Source organism: Mustela nigripes, chromosome 11, assembly GCF_022355385.1.
Source record: "Mustela nigripes isolate SB6536 chromosome 11, MUSNIG.SB6536, whole genome shotgun sequence".
NCBI classification, from domain to species: Eukaryota; Metazoa; Chordata; class Mammalia; order Carnivora; family Mustelidae; genus Mustela; species Mustela nigripes.
The window spans coordinates 36,790,873-36,817,768 of NC_081567.1; the positions used below are offsets into that span (position 1 = coordinate 36,790,873).

Here is a 26,896-nt window from a genome sequence, read left to right on the forward strand (position 1 = left end):
GCATCCAAAATATATGAAGAACTTATAAAACTCCTGACTCCAAAAAAGGCATAATCCAACTGAAAAATGAGCACGTGGGACCTGGCTGGCTCAGTCCATGGAGCATGTGACCCTTGATCTCAGAGTTGTGAAATTCACACCCCGCTTGGATGTAGAGATTACTTAAAAAAAAAATCTTTTAAAAACATTTTTAAAAAATTAAAAAATAGGCACGAACAGACACTTCTCCAAAGAAGATATCCAGATGGCCAACAGACATGAAAAAATGCTCATCGTCACTCATCATCAGAGAAGTGCAAATCAAAACTATAATGTGATATCATCTCACACCTGTCAGAATGGCTAAAGTCAACAAAAGAAGAAACAGCACGTGTTGGCGAGGATGCAGAGAAAGAGGAACCCTCATGCACTGTTGATAGGAAAGCAAACTGCTGCAGCCACCCTACAAGCCAGTACAGACCTTCCTCAAAGTCAAAAATAATTACCTTTTGACCCAACAATTGCGCTGAGTATTTATCCAACCAACATAAGCACAAAAATGCAGGGATTCATGTACCGTGATGTTTATAGCAGAATTTTCTACAACAGCCAAATTATGGAAGCAGCCCAAGTGTCCCTCAACTGATGAGGATTAAAAAGATGTGGTATGTGTAGCTATAAAAAGCGGAATATTACTCAGCCCCGGAAAAGAAAGCAAGCTTGCCGTTTGCAACGGCACAGGTGGAGCCCGGGAGTATAATACTAAGCAAGATAAGTCAGCCCGAGAAAGACGAATGCCACATGAGTTCACACGTATGTGGAATTTAAGAAACAAAACAAACAAGCAAAGGGAGAGTAGAGGAGAGAGACAAATCAAGAAGCCGCCTCTTAACCACAGAGAACAAACGGCTGGTTGCTGTCGGAAGTGCCCAGTCACTACACTGTACACCTGACTCTAATGTCACACTATGTTAACTAAATGGAATTAAAATTAAAACTAAAAAAAAAAAAAAAAAAAGATACAAGGCAGCAGCCGCATCATTCCCCCGGGCCTTACCGGGCCCACTGTGTCGCTGAGGTGCCCGGAGCCGCGGGACAAGCGCAGCTCGTCTCCCAGCGCCTCCGGTCTATCCGCAGCCACCGCGGGCGAGGATCGGAATAGAGGCCGCGTTGAGGCGCCCCAGCCTTTCTCAAAACCCTCCCCGGCTCGGGGGTGTGTGGTCTTCCGTGCCAGGCGGCCAGCAGGGGACTCAACCTCAGAACCTCATCCGGGGAGTCTGGTTCCAACAGCTGAGGCAACAGCTCTCCCGGGGGCAAGCCTGAGGCGGGGAGCTGGACCGGAGCGCGCTCACGAAGCGGCTGGAAGGAAGGGGCGCGGTCGGCGAGGCAGGGCAGGGGTGCAAGTTATCACACTCTTCTCTCCCTGCTTCCTGCTCACCCTTCTAGACCCTACTGGGTGCCACTCTGCTTGGCCAGCGGACCCGCGTTAGGTTTTGCAGACGGGAGGCCTCGACTGAGCGGCTGGAGGACGAAGGGACGCGCCGCTTCCGGTTTCCTGTTCCCGCCAAGCCGCGCCCCGCCCCCCTTATCCCGGAAGTAACCTCTTGCTCCAGGAACAGCAGCTGAACCCAGCATGAGATCTCCCAACCCACACAGAATCCGCCTCATCACGGCTCCTGAGAGGCTCCGGCGGGAGCCGCCTGCGGGGGGACCCTCCTCGGAACTCAGTGACACCCAGGCTAGCCGCGCCGCACTCTTTCTCCGAAATCTGCTCCCAAGCTCCTCGAGGCCCTCTGCAAGCTTCTGACGTTTCATGACCACAACCTCTCCCCTTGGCCCGCGGCTCTGCAGGTCGGAGCCCCTTTCTGTGGTACCTTTCTGCCTCCTCCACTGCCTCGGGGGCCACTCTTTGTACCTCGTTAACCATTGTTTTTCCAATAGTCTGTTAAAATCAGGGATGGCTTTTCTTTCGCCCACCCCAGCTTGATAGCACTGACAAAACCCCTACATATTGAGGGTGTTCAATGTAGTTGTTTTGTATCCGTATACATTGTGGACTGATCCCCACAATCAAGCTAATGAACACACCCATCAAGTCACGTGGTTACTCCAGATCTACCCCCTTAGCAAATTTCAAGCCCACCATACAGTATTACTCACTCTCATCACCATGCTGCAAATTAGGTTCCCGCAACTCATTCCTCTTACATCTGAAAGTTTGTATCCTTTGACAAACCTTCTCTGGTTCCCCCAACACCCACGGATGGGTTTGCTGCCTGGACCTTGGTTTGGTGAGAAGTTTGAAAGCAGCCAAGCTCCTTGCCGGGGGAAATGGGATGCCAGTCACTAATGGCACACGGTGGCATCATAATCAACCAAGTGATATATGGCTTGGTTGATTATGATGAAACAGTGCCCGGAAGGACCATGTGGCTGCTGTCCTTAAGTGCTGTGGCAGCAAAGGTGATTATGAGGACTGTGGCCTGGAAGGGATTCTTTTGGGGGCCACTGGTTTGTTCACCGAAAGGAAATGGCAAGACCAGGTCTTTAAAGTTTCAGCCTAAGTCATGTTCAGAAGCCCAGGGACATTACATGATTGGCATGAAATAATCTTATAGCTGTGGGGCTGATATTGCTAAAGATCGAACCCATCATTGAAATGTACGTGTTGTGGAACAACATTGGAAGTTGAGTTCACAGCCTCAGGAAATCTTTCATGTGAAAGAAATGGCCCTGATTATGAAGGAGTTGGGCCAAAGACGTGGAGACCTCTGGGTGGGCTCAAACAAAGTTGACCTGGGTTTCCTTGTCAGCAAAATCAGTTTGGAATCGGGAGAGGAGGCTTCCCATGTTTCAATGTCCTATAATAATCTTACCCAGAGCACTTGTCTTCCAAGGGGATGGCAGTGCTCCACAAAGCCCACACCAACCACCCTTGTTAACACTGGCCCCATGTGGCCCCATGACTACAGCCAGATCAGCATGCGGAGGAAATAGCTTATTCAACCAAAGAATTGCACGTGGTGCTCATTTATGCCAGCAGAGACCCAGGAAATACATGTGGGAAGGAACCTAAGGTCATTGGAGTAAGGAGAATGAGATACGATTGTTCATCTGGTGTTTATTGACCTGGGAGCACTTTCCAGAATGCCTATACTTAACATGTTATTTTGTGCAATTGAATGTGGTTCTGCCATGTTTCTGGGTTGGTTGGCTAAGCATTGAACTCATTGGTAGCCTATAATGAGACTGAGATGTGAGAACATCCCTGGCACCGAGTAGAGAAAGGAAGCCAAAGACTTAGATGGGGATGCTGGAGCAGATCTAGCACACATGATGCGGACACCCACCACCCGCTGACATCACCCAGAAGACATACCTTTCAAGAAGGCATGTAGAAACATTGGCAAGGGAAGCACCAGCATCCTCGGATAGCTCTGCAGTCCCCAGTCTCAGCCCACGGTGGTGGGAGACATGAGATGATGTTGTTGATTGCAGGGGGAATAACGGGTTTCCAGATATTTGGGAAAGTGGGAGAAGTAAGGCCAAAGCTGGAGGAACAGAAGAGTCTCACTTGTGGTTTTTGAAGGCAAAAGGGAACTATATTTTATGAAGCAGAAAAAGACAATTATCATATAATCTCATTGATATGAGGACGTTGAGAGGCAGTGGGAGGTCATGGGGATAGGGAGGGAAAAAAACAAGACAAGATGGGATCAGAAGGGAGACAAACCATAAGAGCTTCTTAATCTCATGAAACAAACTGAGGGCTGCTAGGGGACGGTGGGGTAGGGAGAGAGTGGCTGGATGATAGACATTGGGGAGGGTATGTGCTATGGTGAGTGCTGTGAAATGTGTAAGCCTGATGATTCACAGACCTGTACCCCCGGAGGAAATAATACATTATATGTTAATTTTAAAAAGAGAACTATTTTTGTATATGTATATGGCAAAGCTCCAGTGGTCTTCCCTTCCATGAACATGTGGTATAGGAGGTTTCTGATTTTACTCTACACCATGTGCAGAAGTTGGGAGATTTCTATCTCCAGGATGAAGACAGGGATTGCATGGATGAAAAAAAGAGGAGACTTTATTATGGACTACTCCAGACATGCACTAAAGCAGAGAAATAGTTTAAGGGGTCCTCATCCCCCAGCTTAAGCCATTAGCAACTTACGCCATTAGCAACCATTACCTTGTTTTGTCTATACCTCCAAGCAACCCATTGTATTTTCCCTAGCTTTATGGACAGATAATTGACAAATAAAAATGATATATACTGAAGGTGCACAATGTGATGATTTGATACACACATAGGTTTGTGAAATATTTACCACTGTTAACACTACCGTCCTTCACATAGCTACCTTTTCTGCGTGTGTGCTGAGAACCTTTCAGATCTCATCTGAAAGCAACTTGCAAGTATACGTTACCGTATTTATAACTATTGTCAGCACTCAGCCGGTGTTTTAAAGAAAAACAGTTGTCATATAATTTAATCTCCAAATAATTGCCTTGGGTCTGTTTATAAAAGAACTTTTAAAAATATATAGAACCACTATAAAATTAATACACCTGGAAAAATGAACAATTATTCCTTTATATCATCAAGTAGAATGGATGGTTATTTTTAAAAGGTAAATGATGCAAGTATTCCTTTCTGAAAGCTGGAAACGTGCACCCCTTATTAGAAAATAAAGACAACCAATTTAGTAGTTTAGGACTAGGACTGGGCAACTTCAAGCACCTTTAATTTGGTTTCCTCCACTGCACAAGCATTTCACTTTTTCCCCTTTGGAGGGAGTCTAAAACTTAGCCCTTTGTACCCCGGGTGGGACTCGAACCCACAATCCCTGGCTTAGGAGGCCAATGCCTTATCCATTAGGCCACCGGGGCCGACAATGCAATGGTCCTACACCAGTCTCTCTGATACCTTCCCGTTGTTCCCACTGGTTACACACAGATTCCTCTGCCCCTCTCCGGCCCTTCAACACCTGCATTCGGCCCGCAGCTAAAGCACCTGGCCGGCGGCTAAAGCATCTCCGGATCGCAGAGAGACCGCGCATGCGCAGACGGAGCCCAAAGAACAGGCCACAGGTGTCGCTCAGTTCGTTGACTAGGGTGTGAGCCTCGCTTAGGGTAAGAGAAGCCTGGGGATCAAATCCTGGGCGAGCACTTTCCTCTCCTTCTGGGAGACTCCGGGTCCGGTCATAACTATTAGCAAGAAGGAGTTGCCTGTGCAAAATGTGGGAGAGGAGAGAAGAGGGGTACCACCCTCCTCCCTACACTGCCCCGTAGAAAGGAGGTGTTACCTGTCCAGGTCTCCGCGGTTTTCAACAGATCCCAGTGGCCCGAGGTCTTTGCCCTGAGCGCCCTTCGCAATGGCTCTCCTCGGACTAGCTGCGTCGGTGGAGTAGGAGATTCTCACGGTCAGAGAACCCAGCGTTAGCTTTCCCACCAGAGGACAGGTGTTCTTTCCCATCTCCAAAATGTTCACCATAATGAATTTCAAACCGCTGAAGCATCACAGAAACGATAAAGTAACACCCCCACAGGACCCCAGGTCACCTGTGCCTACCTTCCCGAATGAGGTCTCCGGCTGCCACTGCCCTGGCGGTCACCTGGTGGGAGGAGGTTACATCACCTAGGTTACCTGGCTTAACCAGAATCCCTTGGAGAGAAGTCGGGTCCGCAGGTAAAGACATTTTTTTTCCAGGTACAATGATGACCCAATCCTGGGCATATTCTTTAGGTTTAAACTTTTACATATATATGCACACAAACCATTTAGGTACACTATCATTGTAAGAAATCGGAATAATTTGTTAGATTTTTTAAAACATTTTTTATTGTGGTAAAAAATATATATATTTAACGTTAAATTGGCCAATTAAACCGTTTTTAAGTGTACAATTCAGTGGCATCAGTTATATGCACAATATCATCCAACCGTCACTATTTCCAAAACTTTTCATCACAAGAACCTATTGTATGTTGAAACGCACCTGTCCTCTGACCTTGGGACCACCACCACCCCCACCTCATCCCCGCAACAATCCAACAACCCGTCTGTCACAGCTCTAGTCGGCTGAACTATATTGACCTCGTTTGAGGTTCCCGGACTCGATGCGGGTGTCAGCAGGACACCGCTGGTGCCTTCAGGGCCCCGCAGCACCCTCGAGTCGAGGGAGGTGCAGACCAGACCCTAAGCTCCCGAGCTCCACGCGTGCTGGAACTCTGGAGCTCGGCGGTTTTCCGGGTGCTGCAGGGTGGGGCGCCGCGAGGAGGGGGGCACAGCGCAAACATTTTCAGGTTCCGCGGAGAGTGCAGTTCGGACCAAGGGAAAATTTTAAGTCAAGGGAGGAAAAACAAGCACTGCAGCGACCACGAAGGGACTCGAACCCTCAATCTTCTGATCCGGAATCAGACGCCTTATCCATTAGGCCACGCGGCCCCACCGGTTACATTTCCCCAGCTTCTCTCATAAAGCTGGTCCAGGCGCCTGTGTAGTGCACCACAATGCGCATGCTCCTACCAGCGAGGAGCTCCGCCCCTCGGGCCCTCTGTGGGTGGGGCTGCAAACTGTGGGCCCGGCCACGCAAACAAAACGAGGCCTGGCAGCTCGGCGAGGACCGCCCTAACGAACTGTAGCACGAGTTCGAGCCCCGGTGAGGGGGCAGGCTCCGGCCCTAACCGGCGCGTTGGGAGCTCTTCCCCTACGTGGCTCCGGAGCGCGTTGGGTCAGAGACTGCCCACTGCTCCCTGTGCAGCCCCCGCGCTTCCCGCATCACAGCACCGGTCAGCCTGCTGTGCTCTGTCCAGTCCTGTGGTCCCAGCCCGGGCTCCGAGCAGCGTGAAAGCCGAGACCTCATCTCCTGCATTCCCACGGCCCCAGCGTGGGGCGCCTGTGGAGTGCGCAAGCTGGGACAGCGACGTGGGCCCCGGCTGTCCTCTCTCCGAACCTCCAGCCCAGCCTAGCCCGGGCCGGGTTCCTCGGTCCCCGCGCCCGTGGGAAGGCCCAGACCCCCACCCCCGCTCCCAGGAGCATAGGTGCACCCTTACGGGGTGCCAGTCACGTGGCATGCGTTCTCTCACTGGGTCACCTCCCCGAGGGCAGGCACACAGACCTTTACTGCAGTCCCCCCACCTCCGCGCCCCGCGCCCGCACTGCTGCGCAGGCAGAGCCGGCGCCTCAGCGAGCTGCGGATCTCCAGGCAGGCCTTGCGGCGCCTCTGGCCATCCGGACCCAGTACTTCCAGTTCACACACCCGGCGGTTGACCTGCGAAGACCCCACTCAGCCTGTGCCCAGGACTGCCAGGTCCCTGGGCACCCAGCCTGGAGCCCCGTGGACGAGAAGGCCTAAAATTTCAAGCGCTACCTTGCCATTTTGGGCCCTCAGGGGGCCTCAGAGGCTTAACCATGAGCCCTCTGCTCCTGGCAGATGTGCCCCGCACACAGCAAGAAGGGCTCCCCACCCAGCTGGCTCCCCCACCCTCCACTTGCTCTCGGTCTGAGGGGCTTCGGTTCCCTGCAAGCCTGTGAAATTATTATTATGCCACCCACTCTTTATACCATAAAGCCTGCAGCCCCACAGCCTCTGCTGGTTCACCCTGTTCCTGACCGCAACCCCCAAGGGCCCTGCCAGGTGCGCAACTGCCTTCTCCAGTGAGCAGAACCCTCTAAGACCTGCTGTGGCTCTCACCAGGGGCCCTGGCCTGGCTCACCCACAGGGTGAATGGGAGGTGATCAGAACACCAGGGCTGGGGAGAAGGATGAATCCAGCCCCTTTCCCCAGGTCTCTGCCCCTAACCCCAACACACCTCAGTCAGCAGCTCCAGGAGCTCTCCCCCGGGGTAAGCTCTGAGGACCTCCACCAGAGTCTGGATAAAGTCCGAGCCCTTCTCATCATCCCGATAGGCTACACAGCCTAGGCCAGAGGACCCGGGTCAGAGCATCAGGCTTGGGCCCCACCTGCTGCTCTTTGTTGGCAGAAACAGGGGTGGGGAGGAGTGCAAACAGACAGGACCCCAGGGGTCAGGCAAGGGAATGGTCCCAAAGAGCAGGAACTTCTGGCTTCTGGAACAACTTGGTGCTTGATATTCATGGAGTGAATATACAATTTGACCCTGTCCAGCCGTGGCCCCCCTAAAGCCACCCCAGGCATCTAGCCAGGACGCAGGGCCCCATGTAGTGGGCTTTCCCCATGCAGCAGGCTTACCCTCTGCAGCTGCGTAGACCATCAGGATGTCTGCTTGGTCAGAGCTCCCTGGAGTGGGGCCCCCGGAGGACCTGCCTGGAAGAGGGAGCAACGCACTGACCCAGCCTCCTGGGACTCTCTCAGCCCCAGAGGTCCCCCCAGCCCTGCCTCACGGGCACACGGGGAAGTCAGGAGAATTAGCCCAGGGTGGAAAAGGCAAATCAGAACTCAAATCTCAACACCACCACTGAAAGAACTCAAGTCTCTCAGCTCTGCCACCTACGAGTGTGGGACCTTAGGAAAGCTGTCTCACCTTCCTGCCTCCAGGGTTGTTTTGAGGCTTAAGGAGGGGCAGAAGCCCTCAATTTTCAATGGCCCTTGCGGTTTCGGAAGGTTTTCCTTCCCATCCTCTTGGCAAGACCCTGATCAGAGCCCTGGAGAGGCACACCAGACAGCCCTCCCACCAGCCCTGGCCAAGCCTGGGCTCCAGCAGGAAGCCACGCCCACCTTGGGCATCAGCATAGATCTGGAGGATGTCGGCATGTGAGGGGGTGGTTGGTGATGCCTGCAGCCAGCGCCGGAACCAGGGGAGAGCTGTGGGCCCCACACCGGCGTCCCTCTGCCCTGGAAGGGAGTGGGGATATACAGATTCTTTGGCTCAGCAGATACCTGGGGTGCCCCCAGGGGTCCAAGCCCATCCCCCAGAAATCCAGGGCAGGCCTGCCAGGCTGCAAGGACCCAAAGGATGGAAATGCATGTGCTGAGGGTAAAGTGCTCAAATTCATAGACTTGACTTCTAGAAGAGGCTAGGAGGTGGGGCAGTGCACGTGAAGCTCCCATGATGAGGCCTCCTGGAGAAGGTGGACAGCAAGTCCTGGGAGGCGGGGACCTGGCCTGGCCTTCAGCAGGGAGAGGATGGGCAGGCCCCACTCACCTCCACGGCAAGCCTGAAGCAGGAAGATCTTGGGGCAGCCCCACAGGGCCCTGCAGCGGCTCAGCTCCTGCACCAGTGCCTCTGGCTGGACCTCCTGCCCGTCAGCCCCCAGCAGCTGGCCCTGTGGCCCCCCATGGGCCATGAGGGCCACAAGGGCACAGCTCACCGGGACCCTGCGGGCATCTAGGCCCTCTCGGAACTGGGCCATCTCCTTCTGGAAAGCCTGGAGTGGGGACAAGATGGAGGCCTGGGCCCAGGCTTTGTCCTCCCCAGTGCCTGGTGGCCCTCCAGGGAGGCTTGTCCAGTCCCTGCCCACCCTACTTCCCACCTCCTACCAGCCTCAGGCCCACAGAGAAAGTCCTTTTTCTAACACACACTCCCCCACACACTGCAAACCTGGCATGGCCTAATTGGGAGAATCATGTGGTCTAGCCTCTTGCAGCTGAGTCTTTGGCCAGGGCAGGGAAAATGCTCCACAAAGGAAAGAAGCATGAGGGGAGAGCAATGAGCTGACAGGTGTCTGGGAAGGAAGCTGAGACCCTCGAAGGAAAAGCTGGAGGGCCCTGCTGGGGCCTGGAGCAGAGGAGTGGAGAAACAGCGGGGGACGCAGCCGGAGCCCAGGAGGCAAGCTCCCCACACATGCAGCAGGAAGGATGGAAGCCAGAGCTGGTGAGAAGCCCTGCAGAGAGTCACTTGGGTCCTGGGGTGGAGGGGGGAGCTTCCTTCAGAGCCCTACCAGAGCTCTGGCCTTCACCTCACCTGGGCCGTAGGGTCTGTCCTTAGGGTGGTCTTGAAGTTCAGGGCCTGACACAGGCCTCCCAGTGCCTCCACATCATGCTGGGCCCCCGGCCGGCCACGGATCATGGACAGCAGGAGGGCGGCTCTGGTCCCAGACAGTTCATAGTGAGTGCTGAGGCTGGGTTCTGGCTACAGACAAGTTAAGGAGCATTCAGAGTGGTCTGAGAACCTCCCAGCTCCTCACATCCCCCCATCTCAGGTCTCGCAGAGCCTCTGTCCTGCTCACATCTGCTGTCACATCATTCACCCTACCACGTGCCCCTCACCTGGGGCTCCCAGGGTTCCACATCCCCCAGGCACAGTGCGCCCCTCAAGGAGCTCCGGAGGACTGGGCAGTAAGAGGCCTCTGACTCTTTGGCTGTCCTGTAGAAGACCTGGGGGGACCAGAGAACCCATAGGGGGCTGCTCCATGGGGGCTCAGTTTGGGGAGGGAACAGGGCACTGGCTTCAGGGAACAACCTGCCTAGCTTGTGGCTACCGCAGTCTCTTTGGGGTCCCCTGCCAAAATGGAGGAAGGACACAGACAAAAGAATGGGAGAGCATGAAGGGGATGTCCTAGTTCATGTTCAATATCATGGGCATCCCTGGACATGGATGTCTTTAAGTGGATCCTGGCCATGCCATTAACCACACCACGCCCCACCTCAGGGATCACTGTGTGCAGAGCTGGGGCACTTCCTAGAGCAGGCTGGGGCCTGTCTGGGAAGGTTCGCAGGGTAGCTACTGCCTGGGGAGGACACCAGGCTGGGGAAAGCTGTGGAGTGGAGCCTGGGCCCACCCTTCACCTCCAGGGTCACCAGCGGCCACCCAAGTGCCCAGTGAGACTGTTGGGGCTCCAGCCCAGACCAGTACGGGATCATTCACCACTCTGGCTTCTAGGGACCTGCAGTCTGACAGACAGTCACCGTCTGTCTGTGTAAGTATGAACAGGGCTGGGTAGAAGCAGAGGCGCAGACTCGAGGAAATCAAGGAAGGGTATCAGTGACAGCCTGGTAGGGAACGTGTGAGGCTGGCTGGGACAACAGGAGGGCAAGCCAGAGGGAGTGACATGGGCAAAGGTGTGAGCTGAGAAGCGGCTGGGAGTGTCAGGAATCCTGAGTAGGCTGTGAGCAGGGGCATGGGTGGGGCAGGAGGCAAGGGCTCAAGAATGATACCACATGCATAGACGATAAAGATTCAACTGTAAAACAAATGGGGGTGGGTGGGTGTGAATGACTCGAACCGCCAAGCAGGGTCAGGAGAGCACAGCAGAGCCTGGGGAAGTGATTGGCACAGACCCCCTCCCAGGGATTCCCCATCTGGAGCCCCTACCTCCGTCAGCAGCTGCAGCAGAGACCAGTGAGGAAATCGGCCACAGAGCTGGCTCAGGCCAGTGAGGAAGGCTCCGGGCTCAGGGGCAGCTGGGTGTTGAAATGGTACATGGGCCTGGAGGGCCTGCCCACCCCCACCCCTACTTTGTGCCGTCCCAAAACCGGTGTCCCTGCCCAGCCCACTCACCCCCAGGAGTCGTCGAGAGCAGCAGGAAAACTTTGGGGCAGCCCCACAGGGCCCTGCAGCGGTTCAGCTCCCAGACCAGCTGCTGGGGCTGCCTCAGCTGCCCACGAGGGGCCACCAAGGCCACGAGGGCACAGCCCACAGGGCCCCCAAGGGCATCCAGCTGCTCCCGGAACCCAGCCAGCTCCCCGAGGAAGCCCTAGGACAAGAGCAAAAGCTGAGCCTGAGTCCGGGGAGGCCACAGGGTGGGCCTAGGGGTGGGTGCTGGGATGAGGGTGAGGTCAGAGGCGGGTGAGGACTCACCTGGAGGGAGGCCTCCCTCTTCTGGCAGCTCTCAAAGCCCAGGCTCCGGAACAGCAACAGTGGAGTCTAACACCCCAGGGCTGCTGAGTATCAGAGCCACCCTGGGACCCTGCAGGCCATACTTCCCCTGGGAAAGCAAGGGCAGAGTTGGGCTGAGGCAGGGCTCAGCTGAAAGCCAGGAATGGGCTGGGCCAGGCAGTGCCTCCCACTACCTTTCTTTCCAGACTCTGTCTAGCATCTGCCATCTGGGAGGCCACCTGCAGGGTCCCAGCCACCAGGAAGGCCATGGGGGCTGGGTGGGGGCTTCCTCTGAGCACCAAGCGTACTCCCTGCCCCTGGTGCCGATGCCCCAGATCCCAGAACTTGTCCTTTCCCTGAGCCCTGTCCTATCAGCTCTGTTTATGAGCTGAGCTGGACTCTGCTCCTTCCCTGGAGCCCTAGGCCATAGGCCCCACTGTCTCAGTCCCTGTACTGTTCTCTGGCTCCCGTGGGCTACTTCCTGGCTGGCATTGGCACACCCCCACCTGAGCCAGGAGCCTATGCCCAATCCTATTCTTAGCTCTTGGCCCACCGCCTATCTGATCCTGTTACACAGGAGTGTCTCCCTTCCGAGCAAGCTACCAGCACCGAGAAGTCCACACGCAGCTCTCACCAGCCCCCTCACTCCTGCACACCACCCACGCCACCAGCACATGTGCACACGGCAGCCTTGAGCACAAGGGTATAGGGCGAGGTAGCGCATGCTGTATCACACGCAGAAACCCCCACTGGAGTCATCTATCCACAGCGGTGCCCCAGGTGCCTCATCTGGGAAGTCCGGTCCATCACAGCGAGCTCAAGATGAAGCAAGTGTTAAATGGGGGACTGGCTGAGGAAGGGCCCTGGGGCGGGAGAGGCTGGCGCACAGACTAGGGGACGGAACGTTCTGTCGCTGTCTACCCCCACCACCCTTCAGGCGGCCTGCCAAGGCTACTACCAGGCCACCTGGGAAGGGCTCTGTGGGGGCAGGAGGCCCCCTGACCATGCACCCACCAGTTCTGCACAGGCTCCAGGCGGGGGCAGGGGGAGTGCTCAGCAGGGGATGGGTCAAATGTCAAGTTCTGGGTGGGGAATTGGGCCCATTCTGACAGCCATCCTCTCCAGCTAAGGGATCTGAGCATCGGGACCCGCTTGGAGTACTGGATCCCCCTGAACAGCCAGAGCCACCGTGCTGCCCGCCCCAGTCACCTCGCACCCAAGCCTGTTTCTTCAGACTGCCATTGAGAAGAAAGGGAGCAGCCCGGTGAAGACCTGCTCAGCTCTCCTGTTGTCCTGCCGGGGTGGCGAGGGGTGTCACCAGCTGTCCCATCCTGAGCTGCCCCCGGTCCTCGGCTGACACAAGCTGATGAGAGTTCTGAGACTCCCGCCGGTACTTTGGGGCCCAGACAACCTGGAAGCCAAGAATGGGTCTCCACCAGGCAACCACCCCACGCCAGGGCCACTAGCACCCCCAAACCAGGAGCTGGACAGGTGTGAATTCCGGGACCCCCGCCCAGCAACCACACAAAGAACAGATCAGCCTAGAGAAAGATTCCATTATTTATTCAATGTCCTCTGCTGCCTGCCCTTTGGAGACCAGCAGAGCCGAGCTCCTTCAGAGAGCCTGTGGTGGGTCCCTGCTGTCACCTATCTGCAGACACTGTGGCCTGCAGCACGGAATGCAGTGCTTAGGGAGTCAGCGACTGAGCGCTAACAGAGTGCTAGTGTTAAGTATCACGAACCCCACACCTCTGGTGGGGGGGGCGCCGGGGGCAGCCAGCCTCCAGCAGCCCTGTCCTTGGTCTTCAGTGTGGGCCTCCCATCCCTGGAGCTGCCACCACCCTCACCAGACTGGCCTGGGAGTGCGCTCAGGGACTCGCTTGGGGGCAAGTAGGCTAAGAGCAGAGGCAGCCAGTTTCCTTTCAGGACCCAGCGGTCACGGCCTAGAAATGGGAGGGGATGTGGCTGGAAAGCCCCCTGTGGCCATACCCAAGACCCAGATCCTCCCCAGGATAGGCTGTCCCTCCCAGAGCCCAGCAGCATCCCACAGGTCATGGCCTGTCCTCCACACCCAGTGCAAGGCACAGCTTAGAAGGGCAGAGGGCCAGGCCCACAGACTCAGCCCACAGGGCAGGGAACAAAGAGCCACGCGGGCCAGCAAGGCTGGGGGGGGGGGTGGTAGGGCAGTGCGGAGGACCCCAGGCCCTGCCCCAGTCCTCACACTTCCCTGACGGCACAGCCTGTCTCCCACGCAGAGGCCACGGGCAAGGAATGTGCTGCGGCCCCAGGAAGGAAGAAGGGAAATGGCCATGAGGTACCGGGGGGGGGGGGGGGGGGGGCCCACTCCCTGGGAGGGGTGGGGGGCAGGCCCTAGGGCAGGGCAGGCAGGCAGCCCAGATGGAGGCCCAGGAGGGCTGCAGTGCCTGTTTCACCCTCAGGAGACCCGCCCCACGCCGGCCCTCGCCAGCCCTCAACCCACAGGCTGGGCCATCTTGGCGTGCAGGCTCTGGTGGGCGATGAGGTGGGCGCGCTGCTTGAAGCTCTTGTCGCACTCGCCGCAGCCGAAGGGCCGCTCACCGGTGTGCACGCGCCGGTGGTCCAGCAGGTAGGAGCGCAGTGAGAAGCTCTTGCCGCACTCGCTGCAGCCGAAGGGCTTCTCCCCCGTGTGGATGCGCTGGTGGTCGGCCAGGTAGGCGCTGCGGCTGAAGCTCTTGCCGCACTGGGAGCAGGAGAAGGGCTTCTGGCCCGTGTGCACGCCCTGGTGGCGCAGCAGGTCCGACGAGCTGCGGAAGCTCTTCTCGCACGCCTGGCATTTGTGCGGCTTCTCGCCGGTGTGTGTGCGCTGGTGGCGCGCCAGGTCCGAGCCCCAGCGGAAGCGCTTGCCGCACTGGCCGCAGCTGTGCGGCTTCTCGGCCGCCAGGTCCCGCAGCTGCCGCCGCCGCGCGGGCGGCCGCCCCCTGCGCGCCCCCACCGCGCGGCCCAGGGGCGCCCCCGGCCGGGCCTCGCCCTCCCAAGCCTCGGCTTCCTTGGGGCTCCAGGACGAAGTCACGTCGCCATGGCCGGTGCCACGGCCACCGTCTCCGGCCTGGCCCCCCGGTGCCATCACTGACTCCTCCAGCCCGGGTTGCTCCCTGTGGCTCCGGAGCCCCAAACCTGCAAGCAGAGAGGGGGTGGCCTCTTCAGTTCCACTGGGTTCTGGCACCAGAGCTGGGGCGAGGCAGAAACAGGACTCAGGTCCAGAAAGCCCTGGGCTGCACAGACCCCAGCCTCAGTTTCCTTGCCATAAAATAGGGACATGACAAAACGGCCACAGAGAAACACTTCTGAGGCGGAGGCAAGGGGATCCAGTCGGCCGATCCTGCCTGTATAGATGCCTACTAATCACACGCCCAACCTCCCACAGCCATATCCACACTGGCACCCCACATCCCATGCTCTGAACCTTGGCTATTCAAGCGCTGAAACAATAAATTCAGGTAATTTATAAATTACCCAAACCCTCAGTATTTCTTACCAGAAACTGAGAAGCCACATGGGTTCCGCCTAGGTGGCTACTCACATTCCACAAGCTCTTATCCCCTAAACTCAACAACAGATTTGCACAGAGAATGATCCTAGCCCGTCCGCTGGGTCATGAGGATTCCACGAGATAAGCCCCAAACAGGGGTCAGAAAGGCTCTAGTGGGGACAGGAGCTGCAGGAGGGCGGCCTCCGAAGAGCAGGGCCCAGGCCTTGGCACATGGACGCTCAGTGCTCCTACTGTCAGCCCCTCTTCACTCCTACTGTCAGCCCCTCTTCGTGGGCTGTCGTAAGGACAGTCCCGGCTCAGTCCCTTCAGTGTCCATTGACCTCTCTGAGATCCCTTGTCTGTGACCCACGACCACACTTCTGTGCAGCAGGTGGTGAGAATCACAGGAAAATGCCCAAATGAGAGCTCGGCACAGTGCTGACTCGGGGCGAGCACCCACCATATGGAAACACACACTCACAGGCCGAGAAAAATGAACACTGACACGAAGGGAAAATCACCCAGGGCTCTTGAAAAGACCCAGCGAAAGCCACTTTCCAGCCAGCTAAGGAGGAGGTAGGAAGACTGAGGATTCCAACAGGAACATTTGCGGGTGTATGGCCTGCCCGCCCCCACCCTCTGTCACCGGGACACAGCTGCTACTTCTAGTTCAGAGGAGCCAAGGACCCCAAGGGTCCAGTCTGCACCCACTGCTTACCCAGAGCAACATTCCGGGAGTTCTCTCGCTTTATGTCCCAAAAGAGTTCCCTCTGAGCAGGGTCCAGAGAGCCCCATTCTTCCCGGGAGAAATAGAAGGGAATGTCTCCAAATGTCACAGGTCCCTTGAATAAGATCAAAAACAGAAACAAAAACAAACCATCTGGCTCAGAACTAGCACTCTGGAGCACCCCTGGGGATGGGGGACAGGATGAGTCCAAGCAAAGAGCTGGGAGAGGCCTTAATGAAAAGACAAGGTCCATTTTAGGGACTCAAGATGGCACCGAGGGCCTCAGAGGGGACAAACGGACTGGTAACTCACGTGGGCCTCAGAGGCAAAGCAGGTGTCGGCTGTCTCTCTGGTTCTCCCTTCTTTAAGAGCGGGAAGCTGGGCTGAAGAAGAACAGAGGCTCACAGACGCCAGCCCCGGCCAGGAGTGAGATCTCACATGTGTACATGCACACGCATCCCTAGGCTTTCTGGAACAGAAATACCCTTCCTGCTACCCTCAGCACAAGGCTCGGGAAGGAGCCAGGCCCCTGCCCAGCAATGTGGGGCCTACAAGCTTACTTACCACCACAGCTGTGCTGCTCCCAAGGTGCAGGAGGCCAGCTTCGCGCCCCCACCTTCATGCGAAGCCCCCTGGCCTGGGGTCCCTGGACTGTAGCCTCGGGTTCCACCTCCTCTGAGGGCACTTCCTGTGCGGGGACCACAACATGCTCATCAGCACCGAGACCGGACGGGGGAGACAGAGCTTAATCCCTGGGAAGGAGACACAGGACACGTCCCTCAGGACGTGGGGAAGGAGATCCACATGGGGTCCCAGAAAAATCCAGAGAAGGTGACACCAGGCAGTGCTGTGTGCCCAATCAAGCACAAGGCAAGAAGAGCTCCCCAAGGCCAAATCACAGAGCCCCTGAGTACGGGGTTGTGAGGGCAGACCTCCACACCCAGGGCGGAACACCACACCCCAGCCACTCATTAGCACCTTCCCCAAGGTCAAGAATCCAACACCCCTCAGAGAGCAGAGTTCACACAGACAGCTGCTTTCTCATACCCACTCTGCTGCTCTCATTACACATGACTATATCCCCAAGGCCTGGACTACAGCAGAACATTGTATTTGTAGAACCAGCGTGGAGCTCAAACTGCCTTCCTGGAGCATGCCCCCTTTGGTCCTACTGGGACCACCCTCCAAAGCCACTAAAAAGAAACCAGATTCATTTGGACAGTGTCTTTCAGAAAGGCAACACCTGTATGACATGCTCCTGTTGCTGCTTCCTCTGGCTCTGCATCACCACCACCCCTGGAGGACTTGTTTCTACGGAGATGGCCACCGCTCTGTAGCCAGGTGCCAGCCAGGTGCAGAGGGGCCCCTTACCTGCGGCCATGCTTTCACTGGCTGCTTCTGCAGGACCTCCACCAAGGCAACGGCCTCCTCTCCACTCCCTGGACACCGATCTCGGACCCAGCCCTGGACGCCTCCAGGCAGCACGCTCAGGAACTGCTCCAGTACCAGCAGCTCCAAGATCTGCTCCTTGGTGCGCAGCTCTGGCCGCAGCCAGCGGCAGCAGAGCTCCCAGAGCTGGCTGAAGGCCTCATGGGGCCCGCCCACATCCCTATAGCAAAAGTGCCGAAAGCGCTGGCGACAGGCCTCAGAATCCCTGCTATCTTCTTGCTGGGCAGAGTCCTGCTCCCAGGAGGAATCTTCCACCTTGACAATCAGCAGCCCCTCTCCCTCCCCAGGGGCCTCATCCTGAGGCTCTGGGGGTGCTGCCATTCCTCTGGTCTAAAGCTCAGGACTGGCTGGCCTCAACCTGGGCCTGGGAGCCGCCTGCCCTTCAGTCTCCCAGAGGGATCCCCTGTGGCAGCCGGGTGGGCATCTGGACAGGTACTCCTGGGAAAAGAGCAAAATGCAGGGGTCAGGCGGGGAATACATGAGCAAACACCAGCCAGCCTGCTCCTGTCCTCTCCTGGCTCTGAAGTCTTCTTTAGGCCTCGCTCATGTGATTCTGTGCTACCAACACATGTCTACAGCCCCTTATCCTCGGCTTTGAGATCCAAAACTCCCAGGTGTTCACTACCTGGCCTACTGATGTGACCACATTCATAATCTCCACTTATCTCCCTCAAGGTAAATGTTCGTATAGCTTACAGCAAAAATATTTATGTATCTCTTCAGCCTGTAAATATTTGCTAAGTTGTACTTACCATGTGTTTCTGTCTCACATTGGATGACTGAGTATTGCTGTAGGTTCCTCTGGTGGGGTTGCTTGATATACCATGTGTGCTAGATTACCTTCCTCGAATCTGAAAACTTCTGAATTCCAAGACATCTTGGCCCTGGGGTGTCGGCAAAGAGCTCACAGACACCAGGCTAAGCTATTTATCCACAGGTACATACGAATGAATGACACATATTTATACCTTCCATACTTCTTACAATAGCCCTGAAAAGTATGTATTTTGAAATTCTCCTCAATTGCTCTTTTGTTTCAACAACAACAACAACAACAACAACAACAACAACAAAAAAGTGACACAGAGGGCGCCTGGGTGGCTCAGTGGGTTAAGCCGCTGCCTTCGGCTTGGGTCATGATCCCAGGGTCCTGGGATCGAGTCGCACATCGGGCTCTCTGCTCAGCGGGGAGCCTGCTTCCCTCTCTCACTCTGCCTTCCACTCTGCCTACTTGTGATCTCTCTCTGACAAATAAATAAATAAAATCTTTAAAAAAAAAAAAAGTGACACAGAGTGTTATAATAAAATGCGGGGGATTTCAACAACACAGAAACATAAAATAGGAGCTCCCTTCCAAGGGCAGTTGCACCCCCCTCCCATTAACAGTATGACATGTGACCTCCTGGACTTTTCCCTGTCCATTTACTGGAAATGTATCCATAGGAACGGGGAAAACCAAGTGGTTTTGTGTGCTTACAGAAACGAGGTCTTACTGCTCGTACTATTTTGTATCTTGCTTTTCCCACCTAACAATGCTTCTTCATCAGCCGCTCTGGTTGATTCCAAAGTGTGAATGCGCTCTAGGTTCTTACCCAAGAGAGGCACCCAGCTTGTTTCCAGTCCTTCTCTACTACACACTAAGCACTTTATTTACTTTATTATCCTACTCCTCACAACACCCCTGAAAAGTACGCGCTCCATTCTCATCCTCCAGTGACCGAGAAGAAGGCTGCGCTCGGAGAGGGCCCGGGACTCACCAGGGTCGCTCGGCAGGACGCGGCGGGCGGGAACGTGGACCGGCCGGAGCCCGGCGCTCCGACCCCAGCAACCTCGCCAGCGCGCCGCTGAGAGGCGACGGGCGGGCAAGGCGGGCGCAGGCGACCCCACCCCCGGCGCTTCCTAGCAGCGCGCGCCCCCTTCGGCCTCTGTCTCGAGGCGCCGGCCCCTGCTACCCGTAGCCCTGCGCTCTACCTCGGAGCCCCGCAGCCCCCGTCGCCGGGCCCGCCCCCAGGATACACACCGCCCACAACTGTCCAGGGGTTCTTAGTTCCGTCTCCAGGTTCTTGCGCCGGAAGTTCGCGCGAGGCTCGCCGGGAAACCACACAGTGCATGCGCCGCAAGAAGCACTCGAACTACACGCCCCCAAAAGCCCTTCACCCATTGAGTCCGCCTTCTTCCTGACGGATAGCCAATGAACGAGGAGAATTCCCAGAGTTGGCCAATCAGGAGGTAGCAGCGCCCACCTAATGCCCGCGAGCTGAGATCAGCTTCTAAACTCGTTTTTTCCTATTTCTCTACCCTACCCCGGTCGGTGAAAGGCGAAAAGGGGAAGCCATGGCTGGTTTGGTGGGCCGAAACGGCATCTGGCCCAGCCACGAGTTGAATGCGCGCGGCTCGGCTCCGGGGTACTCCTTTCCAGCCTCTTGGGTCCCGTCCTCGCCGAAGTCGTTAGCTGCGCCTAGCGGGGCGTGGAGCTTCTTGGGAAATGCAGTCCCCCGAAGGACGCGGAGCCTCCTGCGGCGATCTTCCCACCCGAGCTTCGGCGGGAGTGTTGTGGCAGTACGCCGCACGCGGTCACCCTGATCCCGGGGAGCCCCCCGGTCGCCCGCCAGCAGCTTCGTCTGCGGGGCGGTGGGGGAGCTCTGGGTTCTCCTTCCCATGCATTTGTACCTGCTCCCACACTCTTCTCTACCTGGAGATCTAAGGCTGTATTTCTATATAAGGCTATCTTATTTATACCTATCTATATATAGATATATACAAGGCTATATATATCTGTATTTCAGGAAATACATATTTCCTGAAATATAAAGCGATGTCTTTTGATTTGATTATGCAAGTACGGAATTAAGTACGGAAAATTTATCTGTATCCACAAAACTAGCACCCTCGATCTGCTCAAATGTCGCTCCCTCCAACTGGCTTTCCCTAAGCCTATGTGAACAGCCTCCTGCCATGCTTCTGCCCTACCTTATTTTTCTCTTTTAGCACTACCTGACATACTTGTGTAATATTTGTCCCCCAATACTGGGCTATAAACTCCGTGAGGTCAGCGTTTTCACTGCCCTACTCCTAGCATCTAGATTTGTGCCTGGCACAGTATTTGCTGACTAACTGAAGGCAAAAATAACTGGAGGTAAAAATATATTCCTATTAAGGCCATTCAGAAGTGAACATTATTATTTTAGTCTGTTTTTACACTTCTACCTCTATGGATATTTCTAGTGTAAATTTGGAATAATTCTATGGTAAGTAATGTTTTGTTGACACAAAAGTCTATCAAGGATATCTCTAGGGCTACTGAGTCTCCCTTCAGTCAGATAGATCCCAGAGTCCTAGAATTGAGCCCTATGTTGGGCTATCCGCACAGCGGGGAGTCTGCTTCTCCCTCTGCTTCTGCCTGCCACTCCCCCTGCTTGTGCTCTCTTTGCCAAATAAATAAATAAAATGTTTTTTTATTTACTGCAAGGGGAGCAATAGAGGAAGAGGGAGAAGCAGGGTCCCCACTGAGCAGGGAGCCCAATGCAGGGCTCAATTCCAGGACCCCGGGCTCATGACCTGAGCTGAAGGCAGATGCTAACCATCTGAGCCACCCAGGTGCCCCAATAAATAAAATCTTTAAAAAAAATAAAAATGGTATCTTTCTGTATCACCATGTACAAATAAAATGCAACTTTTTTGCAGGCTGCATAGTAGTCCATAGTATCGAAGTTCCAATTTTTATTTTATTTATTTACTTTTTTTTTTTTTTTTTTTTTTTTTTAAGACTAGGGACGCCTGGGTGGCTCAGTTGGTTGAGCAGCTGCCTTTGGCTCAGGTCATGATCCCAGCGTCCTCGGATTGAGTCCCACATCCAGCTCCTTGCTCTTTGGGGAGCCTGCTTCTCCCTCTGCCACTGTCTGCCTGTGCTCACTCTCTCTCTCTCTGACAAATAAATAAATAAAATCTTAAAAAAAAAAAAAGAAGAAGAAGAAGACTTTATTTACTTGTCAGAGAGAGAGTGCACAAGCAGGCAGAGTGGCAGGAAGAGGCAGAGAGAACCGGGCTCCCAGCTGAGCAAGGAGCCCAATTTAGGACTCAAGCCCAAGAGCCTAGGATGATGACCTGAGCCAAAGGCAGCTGCTTAACTGACTGAGTCCCAGGCATCCCCCAAATTTTATTTAAAGTTCCTTACTCTGGGTCATTTAGACGATTTCCAGTTTCCTGTATTTGCAAGTCATTTATACAAACATCCACCTTCCAGCATCTGCTTTAACAATTTGCTGGAGGGTGTGAGTCAAGAACGTTCTGGGACCACTGCTGAAATGGATGCTCCTAGGCTCCCTCTGCTGGTCCCCTGGAAAACGCACTGAAAAAAAGGAACTTGAAAGTCCCCTTTTAACTAAGTGTAGTCTTAGATTGTTCTTCTGTCGCCCTCTATTGGCAAAGGCTAACATCAAGTTGGCTGGCAAAGGAGAAAGGCTCTAGTACCACAAAGCGGGAAAAATGTGTGTATTGTGGGCTGAGAAATAATAAATTAATAACTGGCACACTTACCATATATTTTATTGGCCAGTGCCAGTAAATGACAAGTTATTTGCATTCAATTACATGGAAACTGACCACCCAAGAGTACTTCTTTTCTTTCGTTCTTTTTTTTTTTTCTTCCTGAAAGTATTTCTTTTTCTAGCTAGGAAATATAATCAATAAATAATGAAAAAGTCTAATTTTTCTTTCTGGAAAATTTATATTCATTTCCAGAATTTATACTCATTATTTTCTTAGTACAGAATTCTCTAAACAGTGTAAAAAATTGAGGACAACAGACATAACTCTCTTGCTTCATGAAAATACTTTTAATGATTTACAGTTACCCATTGTGTCTCTGATATATATCCATGCTCATATTAAGGAGCATTTATTCTCATTTGCAGCAAAAGAACTACTAGCTGTTCCCTAATATCACTTTTCTCCTATAGTAAGAATTTTTCAACAGGCACATAGCCATTCAGAATAAGGAGTAGGGGTACCTGGGTGGCTTAGTCGGTTAAACTGTCTGCCTTTTGCTCAGGTCATGATCTCAGGGGTCCTGGGATCGAGCCCCATGTAGTGCTTCCCACTCAGCAGGAAGCCTGCTTCTCCCTCTCCCCTGCCCCTCCCTACCCCAGCTTGTTCTTTCTCTCAAATAAAGTCTTAAAAAGAAAAAAAAAAAAATAAGAATAAGGATTTCCCAGCCTCTCCTGCAGCTAAGCATGGCCATGTAATTAAATTAAAGGTGATGAGATGTGAGCAGACGTGATATATGTATTTTACTAGAAAGGGATGGGTCCTGTCTTCCTATTCTCTTTTTCCTAGGTGCTAATAGGAATTTGGACACAGACCATGCAGACTTAAGTAATACCCAGAGGTATCGAAGCAGTAAGACAGAAAGTGCCTGGACTCCTGATGATTGTGGAGCCACCAAACTAGGCCTGGGTTTATACCCAGGCAGTGATGTGAGAAAGAAATAGATACCATGTTTAAACTTCTGCTGTACTGAACATCTATTACAACCAGAGTGTATATCCTAATGAGATTACTGCCTAGTAAGAAGTGTTTTGTTTTGTTTTGTTTCATTAAAAATAGAACACAAGGGGGCACCTGGGTGGCTCAGTGGGTTAAAGCCTCTGCCTTCAGCTCGGGTCATGGTCCCAGGGTCCTGGGATTGAGCCTCATGTCGGGCTCTCTGCTCAGCAGGGAGGCTGCTTCCTCCTCTCTCTCTCTGCCTGCCTCTCTGCCTACTTGTGATCTCTGTCTGTCAAATAAATAAATAAAATCTTAAAAAAAAAAAAATAGAATACAGCGGTGCCTGGGTGGCTCAGAGGGTTGGGCCTTTGCCTTTGGCTCAGGTCATGATCCCAGGATCCTTGGATGGAGCCCTGAGTCAGTCTCCCAGCTAAGCAGGAAGTCTACTTCTCCCCTCACTCTGTCCTTCCCCCTCAACACTGTGCTCTCTCTCAAATGAATAAATGCAATTTTGAAAAAAATAAAGCAAAAAAAGAACATTAGGAGCACTGCATGGGCTCAGTCAGTTGAGCGACCAATTCCTGGTTTTGGCTCTGGTCCTGATCATAGCATTGTGAAGTCAGCACAGCATCAGTTTCCATGCTTGGCATGGAGTCTGCTTGAGATTCTCTGTCTCCCTCTGCCCCTTCCACTTGTGCTCACTCTTTCTCTCTCTTAAATAAACAAGCTTTAAAATATAGAGCATAGGGGCACCTGGGTGATTCAGTCGTTAAGTGTCTGCCTTCAGCTCAGGTCATGATTCCAGGATCCTGGGATTGAGCCCCGCATTGGGCTCCCTGCTTGGTGGGAAGCCTGCTTCTCCCTCTCCCACTCCCTCTGCTTGTGTTCCCTCTCTCACTGTCTCTCTGTCAAATAAATAAATAAAATCTTTTAAAAAACAGAACATAAAAGTAATTATTTTTATAATTTCTCTCATGGGATATTAGATACTCAGAATTTCCTTGTCATACTGACTACATTTTGGTAGTTTCACTTTTTTTTTTTTTTAAGATTTTATTTATTTATTTGTCATAGAGAGAGAAGCGAGAGCAAGCACAGGCAGACAGAGTGGTAGGCAGAGGCAGAGGGAGAAGCAGGCTCCCTGCCAAGCAAGGAGCCGGATGTGGGACTCGATCCCAGGATGCTGGGATCATGACCTGAGCCGAAGGCAGCCACTTAACAAACTGAGCCACCCAGGCATCCCGGTAGTTTCACTTTTCTAGGAAATCATCCCTTTCATCTACAACTTCAGATTTATTAAGATAAAGTTGTACATAGTATTCCCATTTGGTTTACATTTTAAAAACCAGCATGTATGAAGATCCTACTCCTTGTTTTGGGATATGAGATAGCATTTGAATGGTGGTACAGCAGCAGGCTAGGAAGAGCCAGGGTCCTGTTGACTTTGTGGGTTCAGGCTGCCACACCAGTTCCATCATAAGCTGCCTACCTATTATTTGTGTGGAACTGAATCCTGATTCACTGCCTCACAGGGTTGCTATAAGGATGATGTAAACGAGCCCAGCACTAACTCTTACACGCAGGAAGAGCTCAGTAGTGAGTGCTTAGTACCAGGGAACGACCATCGCCAGGAACCTGTCACAGGGGCATGCCCACAGGAGCATACGGTATAGGAGAGGTGCTGGGATTTAGGCCCTCCAGGCACTTTTTCCACTTTCCCCTGAACATCTGAACCCAACTTGTTCTGGTCGGTGGCCGTTTGGATGGTAGTATTAATCTCCATGACTGGCCTGGAAATTTCTTAGCTGAAAACAGAAAAACTGGGGTCCTCCAGGAGGTGACAGAGGTGCAGGCCACAGAGTGCTGTCTTTGCAACCCAGGCAAGAAAGCCTGACGGGCCACACATCACAGGCTGGCAAAGGAACACGAAGATGAGAAAGGCTGGATCATCTTCATAACCTCCCTTTCTCCATCCTCTGCCCTATACCAAGGAGAAACATCAGAACACAGCCCTGGCAAGTCTCACCTTCTAGCACCTTCCGAGCCCCTGCCAGCCTCCTGCAGGCACCTCTCACCTTCCCTCCCACCCACCAGAGGTGTCATTTCAGCTCCCGGTATATCAATCTCTTCCTCATGGCAGGGCCTTTGTTCATTCTGCTCCCCTTGCTTGGAAGGTTCTGCCCCCAAATCCTTGTAAAACAGCTTTTTGTCATTCTCCAAGTCGCAGCTGAAATGTTCCCGCCTCAAAGCGGCCCGCTCTGACAGTCGGTTCCTATCCCCCTCCATCGCTTCGCCCGTTCCTTCCTTCCTGGCGTTTGTCTCTACTTGAAAACCACGTGTGTCACTTATCTGCTTATCAGTCTCCCTCACCTGACCAGAAGCCTCTAGGGCAAGGACCTCGTCTGGCTTTGTCATCGCGTATTCCTCAACGTTTGGCAAAGAACCTGGAAGGCAGGCATTCATGTGATAAACGGATGAATGAAAGCAGCAAAGTCCCACTTCACGTCCCGCCGCCCTTCACCTGTCTCCGCACGCCCCCAGGGCCACCCCCACTCCCCTCGCACTGGTCACCTCCGTTTCCCCAGCTCCTCACCCCTCCAAGAGGACCGCGGTCTCCCTCCCGGCTCTCCCCAGCACCACTGTCGGGCCCTGCTCCGGGGCTCGGAAGGTGCTAGAACGCCGGCGGGAGCTGTCCGCGCGCCCGCCGAGCTCCAGCGCGGCGGCCACAGAGGGCTGCGGGAATCCGGCTCCCCGAGTTCCCAGTCGGCAACTAGACGCCGGGACTGGCAGCTCTCGAAACCGGAAGCGGCCCGCTCTCCCGAGTCCCCTCTAGGACCGCAGGAGGCTCGGCATCTCGGTGGTAGGCCCAAGGCCCGCTGTGAAAGCTAGGGCGTTGGCGAAGTCAGGAGTCCGCCCCGCGTCTTTGGCCTCTTCGGCAACTGCCACCGGGCAGAAGGGAAATCGCAGAGCGTCAAAGCGGAGATTTTCGGATGTTGCCGGGCAACCGTGCCGCTTGGGGAGTGACGGGGAGAAAAAGGGTCGTGACTGGACGGTTTTGCTGGACCCCGCCCCCTTCCCGCCCCGCTCCCTGATAGCCTAAGGGAGGAGCTGGTGGGGCGGGGCCTCCCGGAAAACCATCCTCCTCCCTGCAAGGACCCTCAGGGAGGGTCGTCCTCTTACGAGCCCCTCTCCAGTGTCACCGCCTGGCTTCCCCGCGGAGTCACCCAAGTGCGGGAGAAGCCCCCGGGCCGGGGAGGGCAGCAGGGCCAGCTGGGGCCTCACCCCCTGCAGCAAGGACCCGGGCGGTGCCTTGGGGCGCACAGGATTGGGTGGGCAGCCCGCGAGGAATATTCTGCGCCTCTTCCCTCGCCCTCCCTCTGACTGCGAAGACTTAGGCGAAGCGTGAGCAGCCAGTTGGGGGCATTCCAAGGCCGAAGCTGGGAGGTCCCGTGAGAGCAGAAGCCGGGAAGAAGCAGGCCAGCGACACCAAGACCCTTCCCTGGCGTCCACCCAGAAGTCAGCTATCTCTCTATCACCCCCCAAGTCCCGAACACCCTTCGGCCTCACACCCTAGGCCCTTCCACGGCATCTCCACTCCCTCCACTGTCTTAATGGATCTTGCCAAATGTTTCCTAAATTGCCAAGTTCCATTCATAAAATGTTCTCTCCAGCTCTATCCCAGAATGGTGGCCTCTGAGTGGGTCTCTAGGGAAATGTGGATTGAGACTCACGGGGCCCTTGGAATCACGTTCCTCTCGACGGTGCTATGAAAAGGGGAAACAGTTTCTCCAGGTCTCTGAGTTCCTCAGAGGCCAGAGTGGAGTCTTTAACCAACCCTCTGGCTCACTCCACAGACCTCAGTGGTTCAAGTCCTGGCCATAAAAGCCCAAGGAAGCAGGGCACCTGGATGGCTCAGTGTGTTATGCCTCTCCCTTCTGCTCAGGTCATGATCCCAGGGTCCTGGGATCGAGCCCTGCATCAGACTCTGCTCAACAGGGAGCCTG

At 54.4% G+C, this 26,896-nt stretch overlaps 2 protein-coding genes and 2 non-coding genes across 9 annotated transcripts; all 4 read right to left on the reverse strand.

The window, feature by feature from the left end:
* Positions 1-4,802: 4,802 nt before the first annotated feature.
* Positions 4,803-4,875, reverse strand: TRNAR-CCU (transfer RNA arginine (anticodon CCU)). The gene has a single exon. It is a non-coding gene; the product is annotated as a tRNA-Arg (tRNA).
* Positions 4,876-5,817: 942 nt separating this feature from the next.
* On the reverse strand, positions 5,818-11,598 carry LOC132026976 (putative caspase-16). Of its 3 annotated transcripts, XM_059415536.1 has the most exons (9): positions 11,407-11,598; positions 11,221-11,309; positions 10,176-10,283; positions 9,871-10,038; positions 9,112-9,334; positions 8,685-8,801; positions 8,199-8,273; positions 7,801-7,907; positions 5,818-7,259 (listed from the first exon to the last, which is right to left on the reverse strand). In XM_059415536.1, the coding sequence occupies exons 4-9, from the start codon at positions 9,973-9,975 to the stop codon at positions 7,071-7,073; spliced, it is 816 nt and encodes a 271-aa protein (XP_059271519.1). In that variant the 5' UTR covers positions 9,976-10,038; positions 10,176-10,283; positions 11,221-11,309; positions 11,407-11,598; the 3' UTR covers positions 5,818-7,070. The 3 variants fall into 3 exon arrangements, with proteins under 3 accessions (XP_059271519.1, XP_059271520.1, XP_059271521.1); XM_059415537.1 differs by lacking the exon at positions 11,221-11,309 and having other exon boundaries at positions 9,871-10,034; XM_059415538.1 differs by lacking the exon at positions 10,176-10,283.
* Positions 6,361-6,433, reverse strand: TRNAR-CCG (transfer RNA arginine (anticodon CCG)). Its single transcript has one exon. It is a non-coding gene; the product is annotated as a tRNA-Arg (tRNA).
* Positions 11,599-13,266: 1,668 nt separating the features above from the next.
* On the reverse strand, positions 13,267-25,809 carry ZNF213 (zinc finger protein 213). Of its 4 annotated transcripts, none has more exons than XM_059415535.1 (7): positions 25,486-25,809; positions 25,263-25,336; positions 17,331-17,846; positions 16,524-16,647; positions 16,272-16,342; positions 15,951-16,074; positions 13,267-14,877 (listed from the first exon to the last, which is right to left on the reverse strand). In XM_059415535.1, exons 3-7 carry the CDS (start codon positions 17,727-17,729, stop codon positions 14,195-14,197), a joined length of 1,401 nt encoding a protein of 466 aa, XP_059271518.1. In that variant the 5' UTR covers positions 17,730-17,846; positions 25,263-25,336; positions 25,486-25,809; the 3' UTR covers positions 13,267-14,194. The 4 variants fall into 4 exon arrangements, with proteins under 4 accessions (XP_059271518.1, XP_059271516.1, XP_059271517.1 ...); XM_059415533.1 differs by lacking the exons at positions 25,263-25,336; positions 25,486-25,809 and adding exons at positions 18,161-18,292; positions 19,166-19,420; XM_059415534.1 differs by lacking the exons at positions 25,263-25,336; positions 25,486-25,809 and adding an exon at positions 19,429-19,597.
* Positions 25,810-26,896: the final 1,087 nt, after the last annotated feature.